Source organism: Equus asinus, unplaced genomic scaffold (genome assembly GCF_041296235.1).
Source record: "Equus asinus isolate D_3611 breed Donkey unplaced genomic scaffold, EquAss-T2T_v2 contig_803, whole genome shotgun sequence".
NCBI classification, from domain to species: Eukaryota; Metazoa; Chordata; class Mammalia; order Perissodactyla; family Equidae; genus Equus; species Equus asinus.
The window spans coordinates 2,415,347-2,427,614 of record NW_027225520.1 but is presented as its reverse complement, the minus strand read 5'-3'; the positions used below and the strand labels follow the sequence as shown (position 1 = coordinate 2,427,614).

At 50.4% G+C, this 12,268-nt stretch overlaps 1 protein-coding gene across 15 annotated transcripts in view; it reads right to left on the bottom strand.

The window, feature by feature from the left end:
• Window positions 1-12,268, bottom strand: part of LOC139044374 (serine/threonine-protein phosphatase 2A regulatory subunit B'' subunit beta-like) — an 87,743-nt gene that overhangs the window by 64,375 nt on the left and 11,100 nt on the right. For 11 of the 15 annotated variants that reach the window (XR_011501314.1, XR_011501315.1, XM_070503855.1 and 8 more), the window contains exon 2: window positions 7,732-7,914. Coding sequence is in view for 11 of the 15 variants with exons in the window: in XM_070503855.1 (XP_070359956.1) it covers window positions 7,732-7,914 (183 nt within the window). In the remaining 4 variants the exon portion in view is untranslated. Of the gene's footprint in view, window positions 1-101; window positions 261-2,185; window positions 2,402-7,731; window positions 7,915-12,268 lie in introns of those variants that run through there. The other 4 variants (XR_011501316.1, XR_011501317.1, XM_070503844.1 and 1 more) reach the window with 2 other exon arrangements.

Below are 12,268 nucleotides of genomic sequence, written 5' to 3'. Positions count from 1 at the left end.
AGCAACAGGAGCACTCATTCATAGCTGGTGGGGGTGCAAAATGGTGCAGCCACTTTGGAAGACAGTTTGGCAGTTTCTTACAAAACTAAACAGAGTCTTACCATACGATGCTGCAGTCACGCTCCTTGGTGTTTGCCCAAATGAGCTGAAAACCTGTGTCCAGACAAACATGTGCACAGATGTTTATAGCAGCATTGTTCATAATTGCCAAGACTTGGAAGCAATGGATATGCTCCTCAGTAGGAGAAGGGATAAATAAACTGTAAAAAAAAAACAAAAAAACAAAAAAAAAACGGAGAGATTGTGTTCACACTGTATAATTTAGGATATCTCTCCTACCATTTTAGTCATCAAAATAGTTTGGGAGTTATTCACATATGACATCCTTTATGTAGATTTTTAACATAAAATAACAATGAACAATTTTACCATAAGAATTCATTTGAATACAAAATTGACAATGACAGTCTAATTTTATGTCACCAGTCCAAGTCGTTGTCAATTTGTTTGAAGCTTTTGGGCATTAATTTGTAAATTTAATATGGTTAGCATTAATCTGATAAACTTGTGCTTCATTTATTAACAGATACAGGATCTACGCCAGAAATTCAACAATCTGACCATACTTGAGGAGTGTGGATGGGAGAAAGCCAGCAATACGAGCAAAGATGTGTTTCAGGTAAATTTGTGGATTTCTAATATAGACTTTTACTTTAATGAATTTAAGCTTTAGAAACATTTAGCTTCAGGTTTTTCATTTCACAAAACGTGTCATCTATTACAATGTCCTGATTGTCTTGAAGAGTGAGGAAAGGTCAACACAAAATTCAGGATGGTTATTTCTGGCGGGGGAGGTGGGGCTGAGATTGGATTTGGTCCTCCTGAGAGCTTCTGAGTTGCTAAGTAACGGTATGTACCAGTGTGTTTTATTCTTTAAACTGTACCTATACATTGTTTTGCAGTAATAATAGCAGTAGTACATAATTTATATAATGTGCCAACTATGCTTCCCAGGCCCTCACACACATTGACTCAGTTAATCCTCACAACAGTCCTGTGAGGTGGGTGCCGTTATCCCCGGGTGGGGAATCTGAGGCCAGGAAGACTCGAGCACGTGCCCAGGGTGGAGCTGGGTTTCTCATTCCAGAACCCATGTTCTTAACCCACAGGTTATGCCATCTCTGCTTTCTATACTCTTGTGCGTGATATATTTCAAAATGAAAGAACTTTTTAAGTAGAAAAGAGGAACAATGACTCTTAGACTCTCTCTCTTCTTCCCAAATTTTATCATGTAAAATTTCCTATTTTCTCTGTAAAATTGGCTTTGTTGACATGATAGATTCCATTCTTATCTATTTGTACTAATTTTTTTCCCAAAATATTTTAACTCCAAGCTTTTGGTTCAGAATTGCTACTTCTCAAGCCAGCTTGGAGCCCTGCCACTTTTTCTTTTAGATTTTAGAAAAATGCCTCTGGTTGTAAAATCAGGTTTCTAAACTGGTACTTTATTATGCTGTGTAATCCAAATAAAAACTCTGTTTTGAATTCTGTCTTAGGAGTTTAAGATGTTAGAGTATTAAAGGATTATTGTAGGATTGTTTTACTAATGAAGTCTCCTTATTTTACTAATGAAGTAATGTCTTAGTAAGACGTTAGTAATGTCTTACTAATGACAAAGGCCCTGAGGACAGTGACGAGATTGATTGAATGAATTTCAAGTCTGTTAAACAGGAAGGATGCTGGGACATTTGGACCTGCCGTGCGATTTCTTATCGGGTGCTTAGTCCTGGGGACATAACACCATCAGTGACGCAGATAACGGCTGTGTCAAGACAGCATTATGTCGGAGCCTTGTAATTCTGCCCCTTACCACCAGTGTTTCTCTCCTACATTATTTTATAGGCCACCGTTAAGACTACTGAACAGTTAAAATCAAACTAATCTTTTATCTATACTTTGGAACCATTCCCCCAGATCTCTTATTCATTGACCTCTCATCCCATCAGTTAGCCTTGTTCTCTCTTTTCCATCAGTTTTTAGACATGTTGAAGGGTCCTATCTTTGTTTACATTAAACGACAACCACAACTAACTCCTTGAGGGCAGGAACTTTGTCCTTTACCTTTGACCCCCAGCATGTTTAGCACATACTAGGAACTTGATAAGCATAAGATGGATGTGTGAAATATTTTAGGCATGCTTTATTCATTTTTCTTATAAGATGGTAATGAGTTGCTTTAGTAAATGTCATAATTTCTCTTTGTAGGAAAAAGTTGTCTCGGGTATAGCGAGTGAACCAAAACATGATGATGCTGGGATCGCAGATGGGGGTCGCCTCGCTGCTGTGAAGAAGGCAATGAGAGAGAGGATGCAGCCGGGAGAGCGTGCTGAGGCCGTGGGCTCTGCGGTGCCAAAGGAAGTTGATCATAAAGCGTTTGACACTGGATCTTTTAGAATTGAAAGTCCCGTTAAATCATTCTCAGGTTAGTTTTTCTGTTGAGACTACTTAAGAAACGTACTTGGGTTGGATGGGAGCTTGTACAGGAGGTGAAAAAGTTTTCACAGGAAGCAATATAAGCTGTCTGTGATTTCTGGAAAATAGACCACATCCTCACCACCAAACACTTGCAGATTTTGTTTGATGGATGGGATTAGATTACCTGAAGTGACATATCTCCTAAAGTTGCTTTTCTGTGTTTTCTAAGTGACTTCACTTCCATTATTAGCCCCTAACCCCACGGTCCTGGGAGGAAGGTCCCAGGTCCCAAGAGGGAAGGGTGATGAGCATGAGGAGTGAGGTGATTTCCTTCAGGTTGGTGCCAGGCTGGATGAGAATTTCAGCAGGAAAGGAAGCTTAGGCACCAAACCATCACACTTCTCTGGCTGTTCTTAAAAAATGACGCTTAGGGAAGGTGGGTTTGGTTTTATTTTCATTTGTATCAAAACTTTTGCCCAGATCTTTTTGAAACACAACAGGCCAATCCACAGACAGAAAGGGGACTCATGGTTGCCAGGGGCTGGGCGTGGGGAATGGGGAGTGACTGCTACAGAACCCGGGATTCCCTTGTAGGGGGATGTGAATGTTCGGGAACCAGACAGTGGTAATGGTTGTGCAACACTGTCTATGAAATAAAGGCCCCTGAATTGTACATCTTAAAATGGTTAAAATGCTGGTGGAACTTTATGTGAATTTTACCACCATAAAAAGAATGAAAGTATCTGCAGTATGATTTAGTTTATGTACAATTCTAGAAATCCCTAATCAATAGTGACCACAGGGAGCCTGGGGCTGGGGGCGGGAGGGATGAGAATGAAGCAGAGTTTAGGGGCCAGTGGAGACGCTCATCATGCTGACTGTGCTGACGGCTTGACAGGCCCACTGGAGCTCACCAAACTGTCCACAGCAGACACCCACTGCTTCTCGCCCAGCAACCGTGCCCGGAGAAAGCCGCCAAAGAAGTAGAAAAGCTACACAGGTTTCAGCTCGTGGGGTCACTTTCATGCTCCCACACGAACATGCAAAGCGAGGACCACCTCGCCAATGGGGAGTGATCGCCACCCATAATGTTCAGAGAGAACACACCCAAGCATAGAACAGCATGCTACTTCTCATCCAAGAAAGGGAAGAAATTAAATATGTGTGTACATACACAGATGTATATTTGTAGGTATTTGCTCATATTAAAAAATAAAGGATAAGCCAAATTTATGAAAACTGTTACTTATGGGGGAGGAAGAGAGCAGAGTTGAACAGACAGGGGTAGACTCTGGACTTATGGGAATATATCTGGTTTGTGAGTTTTGACCTTGGAACCATGTACGTTTTTACATACTTATAAAACAAAATTTAAAAACATACTTTAAAAAGGCGATCTCTAACAGAAGAGAAGGGGACACTTCCGATCTTCCTCTTGGACCAGTGTTACCCTAATACCAAAACCAGACACAGGAATCACAGGAAAACTGCCAGCCAGTATCTCTTCTGGATACGGACACAAAAACCATCCACAGAATACCAGCCAGTGAAATCCAGCCACGCAGAAAAAGGACCACACACGATGGCCAAGTGGGATTTGCTCCAGAACGCAAGGTTGGTTTAACATTGGAAAAACCAACTCACGTAATGCACCTCATCCATAGAATAAAGAACCAAACCACACGGGCCTCTCAACAGACACAGGAAAAACATCCGACCAAGCTAACATCTTTTCTTGATAAAAACGCTGACCAAACCAGGAATGGAAAGGAAGGTCCCCAACCCGATAAAGGGTATCTGTGAAAACCCACGCTCACAGCATGCTTAGCGGTGAAGGACTGGATGCTTTTCCCAAGGGCAGGATCAAGAACCTCCACTCTCGGACATCAACACCACACCACGCTACAGGTTCTTCCCAGAGCAGTCGGGCGCGACGAGGAAATAACAGATCCACACCGGGAAGGAAGAAGCGAAACTATTTCTAGCCGCAGGTAACATGATCATGTACACACAAAATCCTAAGGAATACGCTAAAACACTATTAGAACGAATAAATGAGTTCAGAGGACTGCAGGATACAAGATCAGTACACAGGAATTAATTGCATTTTTATACACTTGCAATGAACAAGCTGAAAATAAAATTCAGAGAAGCATTCCAGTTATAATAGCATCAAAAAGAATAAAATGCTTCAGAACAAATTTAACAGAAGATGTGCAAAACTTATACTTGAAAACTACAAAACATCTTCGAAAGAAACTAAGACCTAAATGAGTGGAAGACGTCCTATGTACACGGATGAGAAGACAGTAGTAAGACGGCCATACTCCCCACACCGATCTACAGAGTCAACGCGAGCCCAGCAGAACCCCAGCTGGCGTCTCTGCAGAAACTGACAAGCTGACCCTAAAATCCATAAGGAGTTGCAAGGGTCCACGGAGAGCCAAAACAAGCTTGAGAAGGGACTCACACGTCCCATTTCAAAACCGACTACAAAGCAGCAGTAATCAAGACAGGGTGGAACTGGCATAAAGACACAAGGACAGGTCAAGGGCTAGAATCAGAATCCAGTACTAAACCCTCATATTTATGGGGAACTGATTTTCAACAAGGGGGCCAGGGCCACTGGACGGGGAAAGAATGGTCTCTTCAGCCTTGGTGCTGAGACAACTGGATTTCCAGACGTAAAAAATGGAGTTTGACCGCTGCATCACTATATTCAAAAATTAACTCAAAATGGATCAAAGACCTAGACGTAAAGGCCGAAACTAGAAACTCTCAGGAAAAAACAAAAGCAAATCTTCATGACCTTGCATCTGGCAATGATTTCTTGGATATGACGGCAAAAGTACGGGCAACAAATGAAAAAACAGATAAAGTGAACTTTATCAAACAAACAAAAACTTTTTGGCATCATGGAAGACTATCAAAAACTGAAAAAAGGGGTCAGCCTGGTGGTACAGTAGTTAAGTTTGCACACTCTGCTTCAGTGGCCCAGTGTTGGTGGGTTCAGATCCTGGGCACAGACTTACACACCGCTCAACAAGCCATGCTGTTGCAGCAGCCCACATCCAAAATAGAGGAAGACTGGCACAGATGTTAGCTCAGGTCCAGTCTTCCTCAGCAAAAAAGAAAAGGTTAAAAAAGACTCAGGTCAATTCTCAGTTTTTCAGGTGCTGAGTACATATAATTAAAAAAAAGAAAAAACAACTCAGAGAATGGGAAAAAATGCACACCAAGTATTGGATAAGGGACTTGAATCTAGAATATATAAAGAACTCTTACAATTGGACAATAAAGTGACAATCCAGTTAAAGAACGGGCACAGGATCTAAACAAACATTTCTACAAAGAAGATGCACAAATAGCCAATAAGCAGATGAAAAGCTGCTCAACATGACAGTCTTCAGGGAAATGCGAGTCAAAACCACCAGGAGACACTTCGTGCCCCCTAGGACACGCTGTCTACAATCAGCAAGACACAAGTGCTGGCGAGGGTGTGAGAGATCGGAACCCTCCTACGCTGCCGGTGGGAATGCAAAATGGGGCAGCTGCTTTGGGAAATGGTCTTGTGGCTCCTCAAAGCGTTAAACATGGTGTCGCCATGTGTCCCAGCAATTCCACTCCTAGGTGTGTATATCTGAGAGAACCCTACACCTGCACACCAAGACTCGCACACGCGTGTTCCAGCAGCCCTGTGCACCACAGCCCAAAGGTGGGCCAACCCAGACGTCCATCAGTTGATGAATGGATAAATGCACAACGGGACGCTGAAAGGACGTGCCACTGACACACGCCCCAATACAGACGAACCTTGAAAACACAGGCTCGCTTGTATTTTTGCTTTATTTTGCAATAAAGCACTTCCTTTATTGCTCCTCGCTTTACCGCGCTTTGCTTTATTGCGTTTTTCACCAGATGCTCCACCAGCAAAGAGAAGATGACTTGCTGAAGGCTCAGGTGCTGGTTAGCATTTTTTAGCAATATGGTATTTTTTAATTAGGGTATGCACTTTTCTTTAGTCATAATGCTATCACCCACTTAGACTACAGCATAGCATAAACCTAACTTTTATCTGCACTCGGAAACCAAACAATTCGTGTGACTTGCTTTATGGTGACATTCACTTTGTTGTGGGGGCCTGGAGCCGAGCCCCCAGTGTCGCCCGGGTCTGGCTGTGTGCTGAGGGAAAGAAGGCAGACACAAAAAGCCACACATGGTATGGATCTGTTTACATAAGATGTCCAGGATACTCGAACCTACAGAGACAGGAAGTGGATTAGTTGGGGGTGGGGGAGGGGGGATGACAGCTAAAGGGTACAGGGTTTCTTTTAGGGGGTGACAAAAATGTCCTCCAGTTGACTACGATGATGGCTGCACAACTCCGGGCATACACTGCATTGTGCTGAGTTGTACGTTTTAAATGGGTGAACTGTGGTCCGAGAGTTATATCTCAATAAAGCAGTTCCAACAAGAAAAGAGGACAAGCCCTAAAAACTGCAAGCAAAAGGAAGCACGTGAACCATTCAGCAGGTGGAACAGAACCTGCTCACAACACACATGGACGGAGGGTCAGCATCCAGAATAGGAAGAGACATTCCAGAGGGGAGGGTGGGGATGAAGAAAGAGAGAGAAAGCACCCCGGAAGCACAGGGGCAAAGGGGAAGCACAAGCACCCCAATGCGGCCTGAAGGCGGAGCTCAGGAGCACAGCCCAAGGCAGCCCGATCCATGGGGGAGCGGGACGCGTCAACGCCAGCACCCAGGAGGGGCCGTGCCAGCCGCCGGCTACACGGGAGCCTTCCCACGCGGCTGAGGCGATGTGGGAAACCACGATTGTGCTCGTCTACGTGTGTCTACACATGTCAACATGGATGGCCTGGAGACATGCCACCGAATTTCAAAACCAAATGGTGAGACAATGCACGGGGGATCATGTGTTAGGCTAAGTTCAAAATCGACATGTTGCTGCGCATGGACTGTGGGTCCACTAGCACCCACCCTACACAGGGAGAGACACGGGGCAGGAGGGCGGAGAGGAAGGCCCAGGCTGGACCTCAGGGGATCAGTTGCTTAAAAAATGCAAAGGTGAACGCTGCTCCATCTGGGAGGGCAACAACGCACAGGCATGTCTGTCTTCAATATTTGGCACAACCGTTAATACAGAGTCTCCACTGTGTTTCAGATCCTGAAAACAGAACACAAGCACCAACCCGTGAACGTGGTGCTGCCCAGAGGCAGCACGCAGGGCACCCACCTTGGCCACCTTGCCCATGTCCTCCATGGTGGCTCTCTCGTGCGGAAACTGGGCGAAGGTCCGCTCAATCTTGGCGATGACGGCATCGACGTTCACTGTCCCCTGCGGACGGCCTCGGGGGAAGTAGAAGGTGGGGATGCTCTGGCTGCTGGCTGGTGGCAGGGGCTCCTCCTTTGTCTGGACCTGAGAAATGAGACAGGTGGTGAGGACTTGGGAACAGGAAACATCGTCCTCACATGAACCCGTAACAGACAGGGGCGGCACCGTTCTCAAAGTGAGCGCACGGGGCCACGGAACCCCAATGTGCACAGAACGCCAGACAATCCTGGGGGCCAACTCCAGCCATGAGGCCACCCGCATCCGAAAGGTCACACACCACAAGAGAGCGTCACATACCACTGATCCACACTGCTGAGCCTCCCCCAGCCCTGCCTCAGTGTGACCCCGCAACAGTGACAGCTGACGGCCCAGGCTGCCAGGGAGGCTGGCACAGGTCCTTGTGGGGAGCCTGCCCCGCAGTCCTCCTGGGGTCAGGGTCCTCCAGGCGGGCCGTCAATGGCGCTCGCTCACAGCCAGGACAGGTGTGGCCTCTCTTTGGGGCCCACACCTGCAGTCGCTGGTTCCCACGTGTGCCTCCCGGAGAATGGGACGTACGTCTGTCACCTGACCTGGGATGGCCCTCCGGGAAAGGATCTGGCCCTGCAGCCTCTTTCTCGCCAGAAGGCAGAACGGCAGCTGAGCCACCCCAAGTGAAGCCAGCACCTTCAGCAGCAACTACTTCGGAGAAGTTTGACCTCCTGACATGCTTTCCAAGACACAGTGGTGTCGGGACGTGCCCTCGGGGATTCAGGGAGCTGACCTGCTGTGGGGCTGTCGTTACAGGCGGAAGGGGGGACTCTGTATATAAAACACGGTTGTTTAAAATGCCCCCAAGCAGAAAGAGCTGTTCAGTGGACCCGGTTAAGGAATGACTGCCGAAAGTTGGCCCCAGGCCTGGTCTGCAGCACCGAGGGGGGAGAGGCTCTGAATCTCCTCTGAGGCCGAGCCCATGAGGCTCGCTGTTCCCACTACGGTGGGCACGGTCGCCCAGCAGGACTCAGCAGCATCTCCCTGCTGACTCAGGAGAGGCCTTCTGGGGCCAGAAACAGCTCCTGGGAGCCGGGTCGTAGACGGCCGCCGAGGACCAGGCACCCGGTCGGCCTCGACGGGCAGTGACGGGGAGGCACAGTCTGGCCCATGGACGCATCTCCGGTCTACACCCTACATTCTCTAGGGCTGGGGACACGAGGCCACAGTCTCAGGAGGCAGGAACAGCCCAGCGTCCTACTGGGGAAGGACTGGACTGAGCAGCAAAAACCCAATGCCTGAGGCCACGGGGGCTGATGGGGCCGGGAGTGGGCAGATGGTCAGGAGAGTGCACTGTGAGGGTCCCCAACTCAACAAGGTCTGGGGAACCCAATGCACACGGGACACCACGGGACCACATAGGACCTGCAGACCCTGAGCGTGCAGGAGACACACACACAACACAGCAGGCCGAGGAAACACCACAGAGGGTTCAGGGCCGGCCCAGTGACCGGGCACAGCGTGGTTCTTACCCAGAGGAATGGCACCGCCAGCAGGCCCGAACGCCCAGGTGGGGGGTCCCCTCCATGCGCCACGGGGCACTCACATGTCAGCCACCCTCCCCAAGGCCGAGTGACAGAGCACAGCTCATGCAGCCACCGCCTCATGCCACAGGGACCAGGGGCTGGAACACCAGACACCAACAGCACTACCAATTTGCCACCAGGATACACAGTCAACACGGCTCCCCACTGAAACCTGCGGGTGTCCTACACATCTCGTCCTGCAACGGGGGCCTCTTCACCACCCAGCTGCAGCCTCTGGGACCGGCTAGTGTCCTCCTCAGTCCATCAGTCCATCTCAGGGACGGCCCATGTTCTCTCAGTCACGTCTCGGGATGGCCCCACGTCCCCCTCACTCATGTCTTGGGGTGGCCCCCCACGTCCCCTCAGTCACGTCTCAGGATGGCCCCACGTCCCCCTCAGTCACGTCTCAGAACGGCCCTGCATCCCCTCACTCACGTCCCGGGACGGTCCCTCGTCCCCCTCACTCACGTCTCGGGAGGGGCCCATGTCCCCCTCAGTCATGTCTCAGGGTTGCCCCGCATCCCCTCAGTCACGTCTCAGCATGGCCCCATGTCCCCTTCAGTCACATCTCGGGACGGCCTCGCGTCCCCTCAGTCATGTCCCGGGACGCCCTGTGTCACCTGTCTGTTTTCCCTCCAGCACTAGGAGGAGGAGTCACTTGTAAACGCTTTCTGTCCTGCCCCACTGACGTGACCCACAGACGACAGCAACACGTCCAGAGGTGTTGCTGTCCTGAGTCTGCTGTACTGGGGGGCTATGGGGAGAGCCTGCAGACGCACGACAATGAGCCCTGTGATCACAACAGGGCAAATAAAACAGTCAGGGGTTTGACGCAGGGTCACCTCAGTGCTGAGAGCCGAGAGGCAGATGTGGACGGCACGGTGATCAGAAAGGAGAGGCTGCAAAGGGCGGCCCTGAGGTTCCGGCACCTATTGCAGGCCGGCTGTGCTGAGCGAGGTGGATCTGCCATGGACGGTGGGAAGCACGAGGACCACACTGTGGACTAAGCCTCAGAGCAGAGCAAAGGCTGGACGATGACCTCGGGCCCACCCTTCACGAGACTCGGCCCGAGTCAGCACCCAGGGACACAGGCTGATCCCCCTCCTCCCAGCCCGGGATGTCCTGTTCCACGGGGATTGGGTTACAGTGTCAGAATCACTGAGTCCTGATGTGACAGCCCTGCACAGCAGCACTGAGCCAAAACCACACCCACCGTGGCCCAGGGACAGGCGGGAGGGGAAGCCACACCCAGAGCTGCCTCCTTGGAAGGAGAGGGTTCGGTTCAACAGATCTGCTGGGGGTGCCCACGATTCGCTTTGAGGAAGATAACTTTTCCCCTCGATTTCTGGAACAAAGACTGAGGGCCATTTTTCATTTTTTTAATTTTTTGTGAGGAAGACTGTTACTGAGCTAACATCTGTCCCAATCGTCTACTACTTCATATGAAGGAGGCCGCCTCAGCGTGACTTGACGAGCGGTGCTAGGTCTGCGCCTGGGATCCGAACCCGCGAACCCCAGGCCACCGAATCGGAGCCTGTAAACTTAACTGCTGTGCCCCCGGGGCAGGCCCCTGAGTGCCTGTTTCCTTGCCTTGTGGCGGTGGTTCCGTTTTCCCGTCTTTCTCTTTTCTTCTCTCCCGCGAGGCGGAATGAATTGCGAGCCCAATGCCCTGAGCTGTCGGCCACAGTCGCTGCCCTTGTACCTTTGTGCAATACGGTGTTGGTGTTTCCTGAGCACCGACCACATCTTCCCATGAGCCATCTCACTCAACTGCCGCGTTCAGGACAATCTGTGACTGACGTGCCACCAGCATCCTGTATTCACGGTGGGAAAACTGAGGCACAAGGAGTCTGGCGCTCCAGGCAGAGGGCAGGGCACCTACACTGTGGGGTGGCTGCCCCTGGGCTGGTTCTGGAGCCGTTGTCAACCATGTGCCTTCTCCCCAGTCCATGGCTGGGCTGACACAGACCCCTGGGCTGCTAAGTCACAGGGACGTCGTTCGCTGCTGGTCAGCGCTAGGAGGCCGCGCACCTGGTCACCTGGGAAAGGACAAGGAAGAGGGATGACAGCGCTGCTACGCCTCCATGCAGACACACTGCTCGGCCTCTCGCCTACGACCAGGTGTGATTCCTGAAAACGAGGTTGCTGTCACCGTGTCAGCCGGCTTCTGCCAGACCCGTTACACAGTTAATACTCAGGCCGGTCCTGAGAAATGGACTTTAACAAAATGGACAGAACGTGACAAAGAACTTAAATCAAATCTTCCTGCGGCTGTCAGTGCACAGCAATCCACCACGAGGCTCACCCTCGCCCCCCTGGCTGGCCCGAGCGTCCCCATGGGTGCCCTCCTCCCCCTGGATGGCCACAGGCACACTCCAGCTGGCGACGGCGTGATGCTGACTCCACCACACGAAGCCCTGAAAGCAGCGGGGTGGGCTCACTGGGGCGTCCTGGACATGTGGTGTCAGGCCCTGTGTCGCTCACGCCCACTATCTGTGCCCCCCTCCTGTGGAGACATAGGGACATTTCCTGCCCAAGGGCTGCCAAGCGACAGCTCTGGAACCTCGCTGGACACTCACGAGGAAGTCTGTCTTCATCTGCACAAGTCACGCGTGGCGACCAGACCTCCTCATGAATCCGCAGTCTACGCAGATGCGAATCCAGGCTGGGATCCGCGAGCAAGGCTTTGCCCTGGGGTCCTGGCGGCTCTGCCTGGGGAAGTAACGTGGCCTTTGTGCCCTGGTGACCTCGCGGTGACCCGGCCGCCACCACACGTGAGGGGAGGGCGGGAGGCCAGCATGCCCCTTTGTGGAGCAGCAGCAGCAGCAGCGAGTGCTCGTGGCTCCTGTCCTAGGCGTGAGGATACATGCAAGCACCTCCTGAGG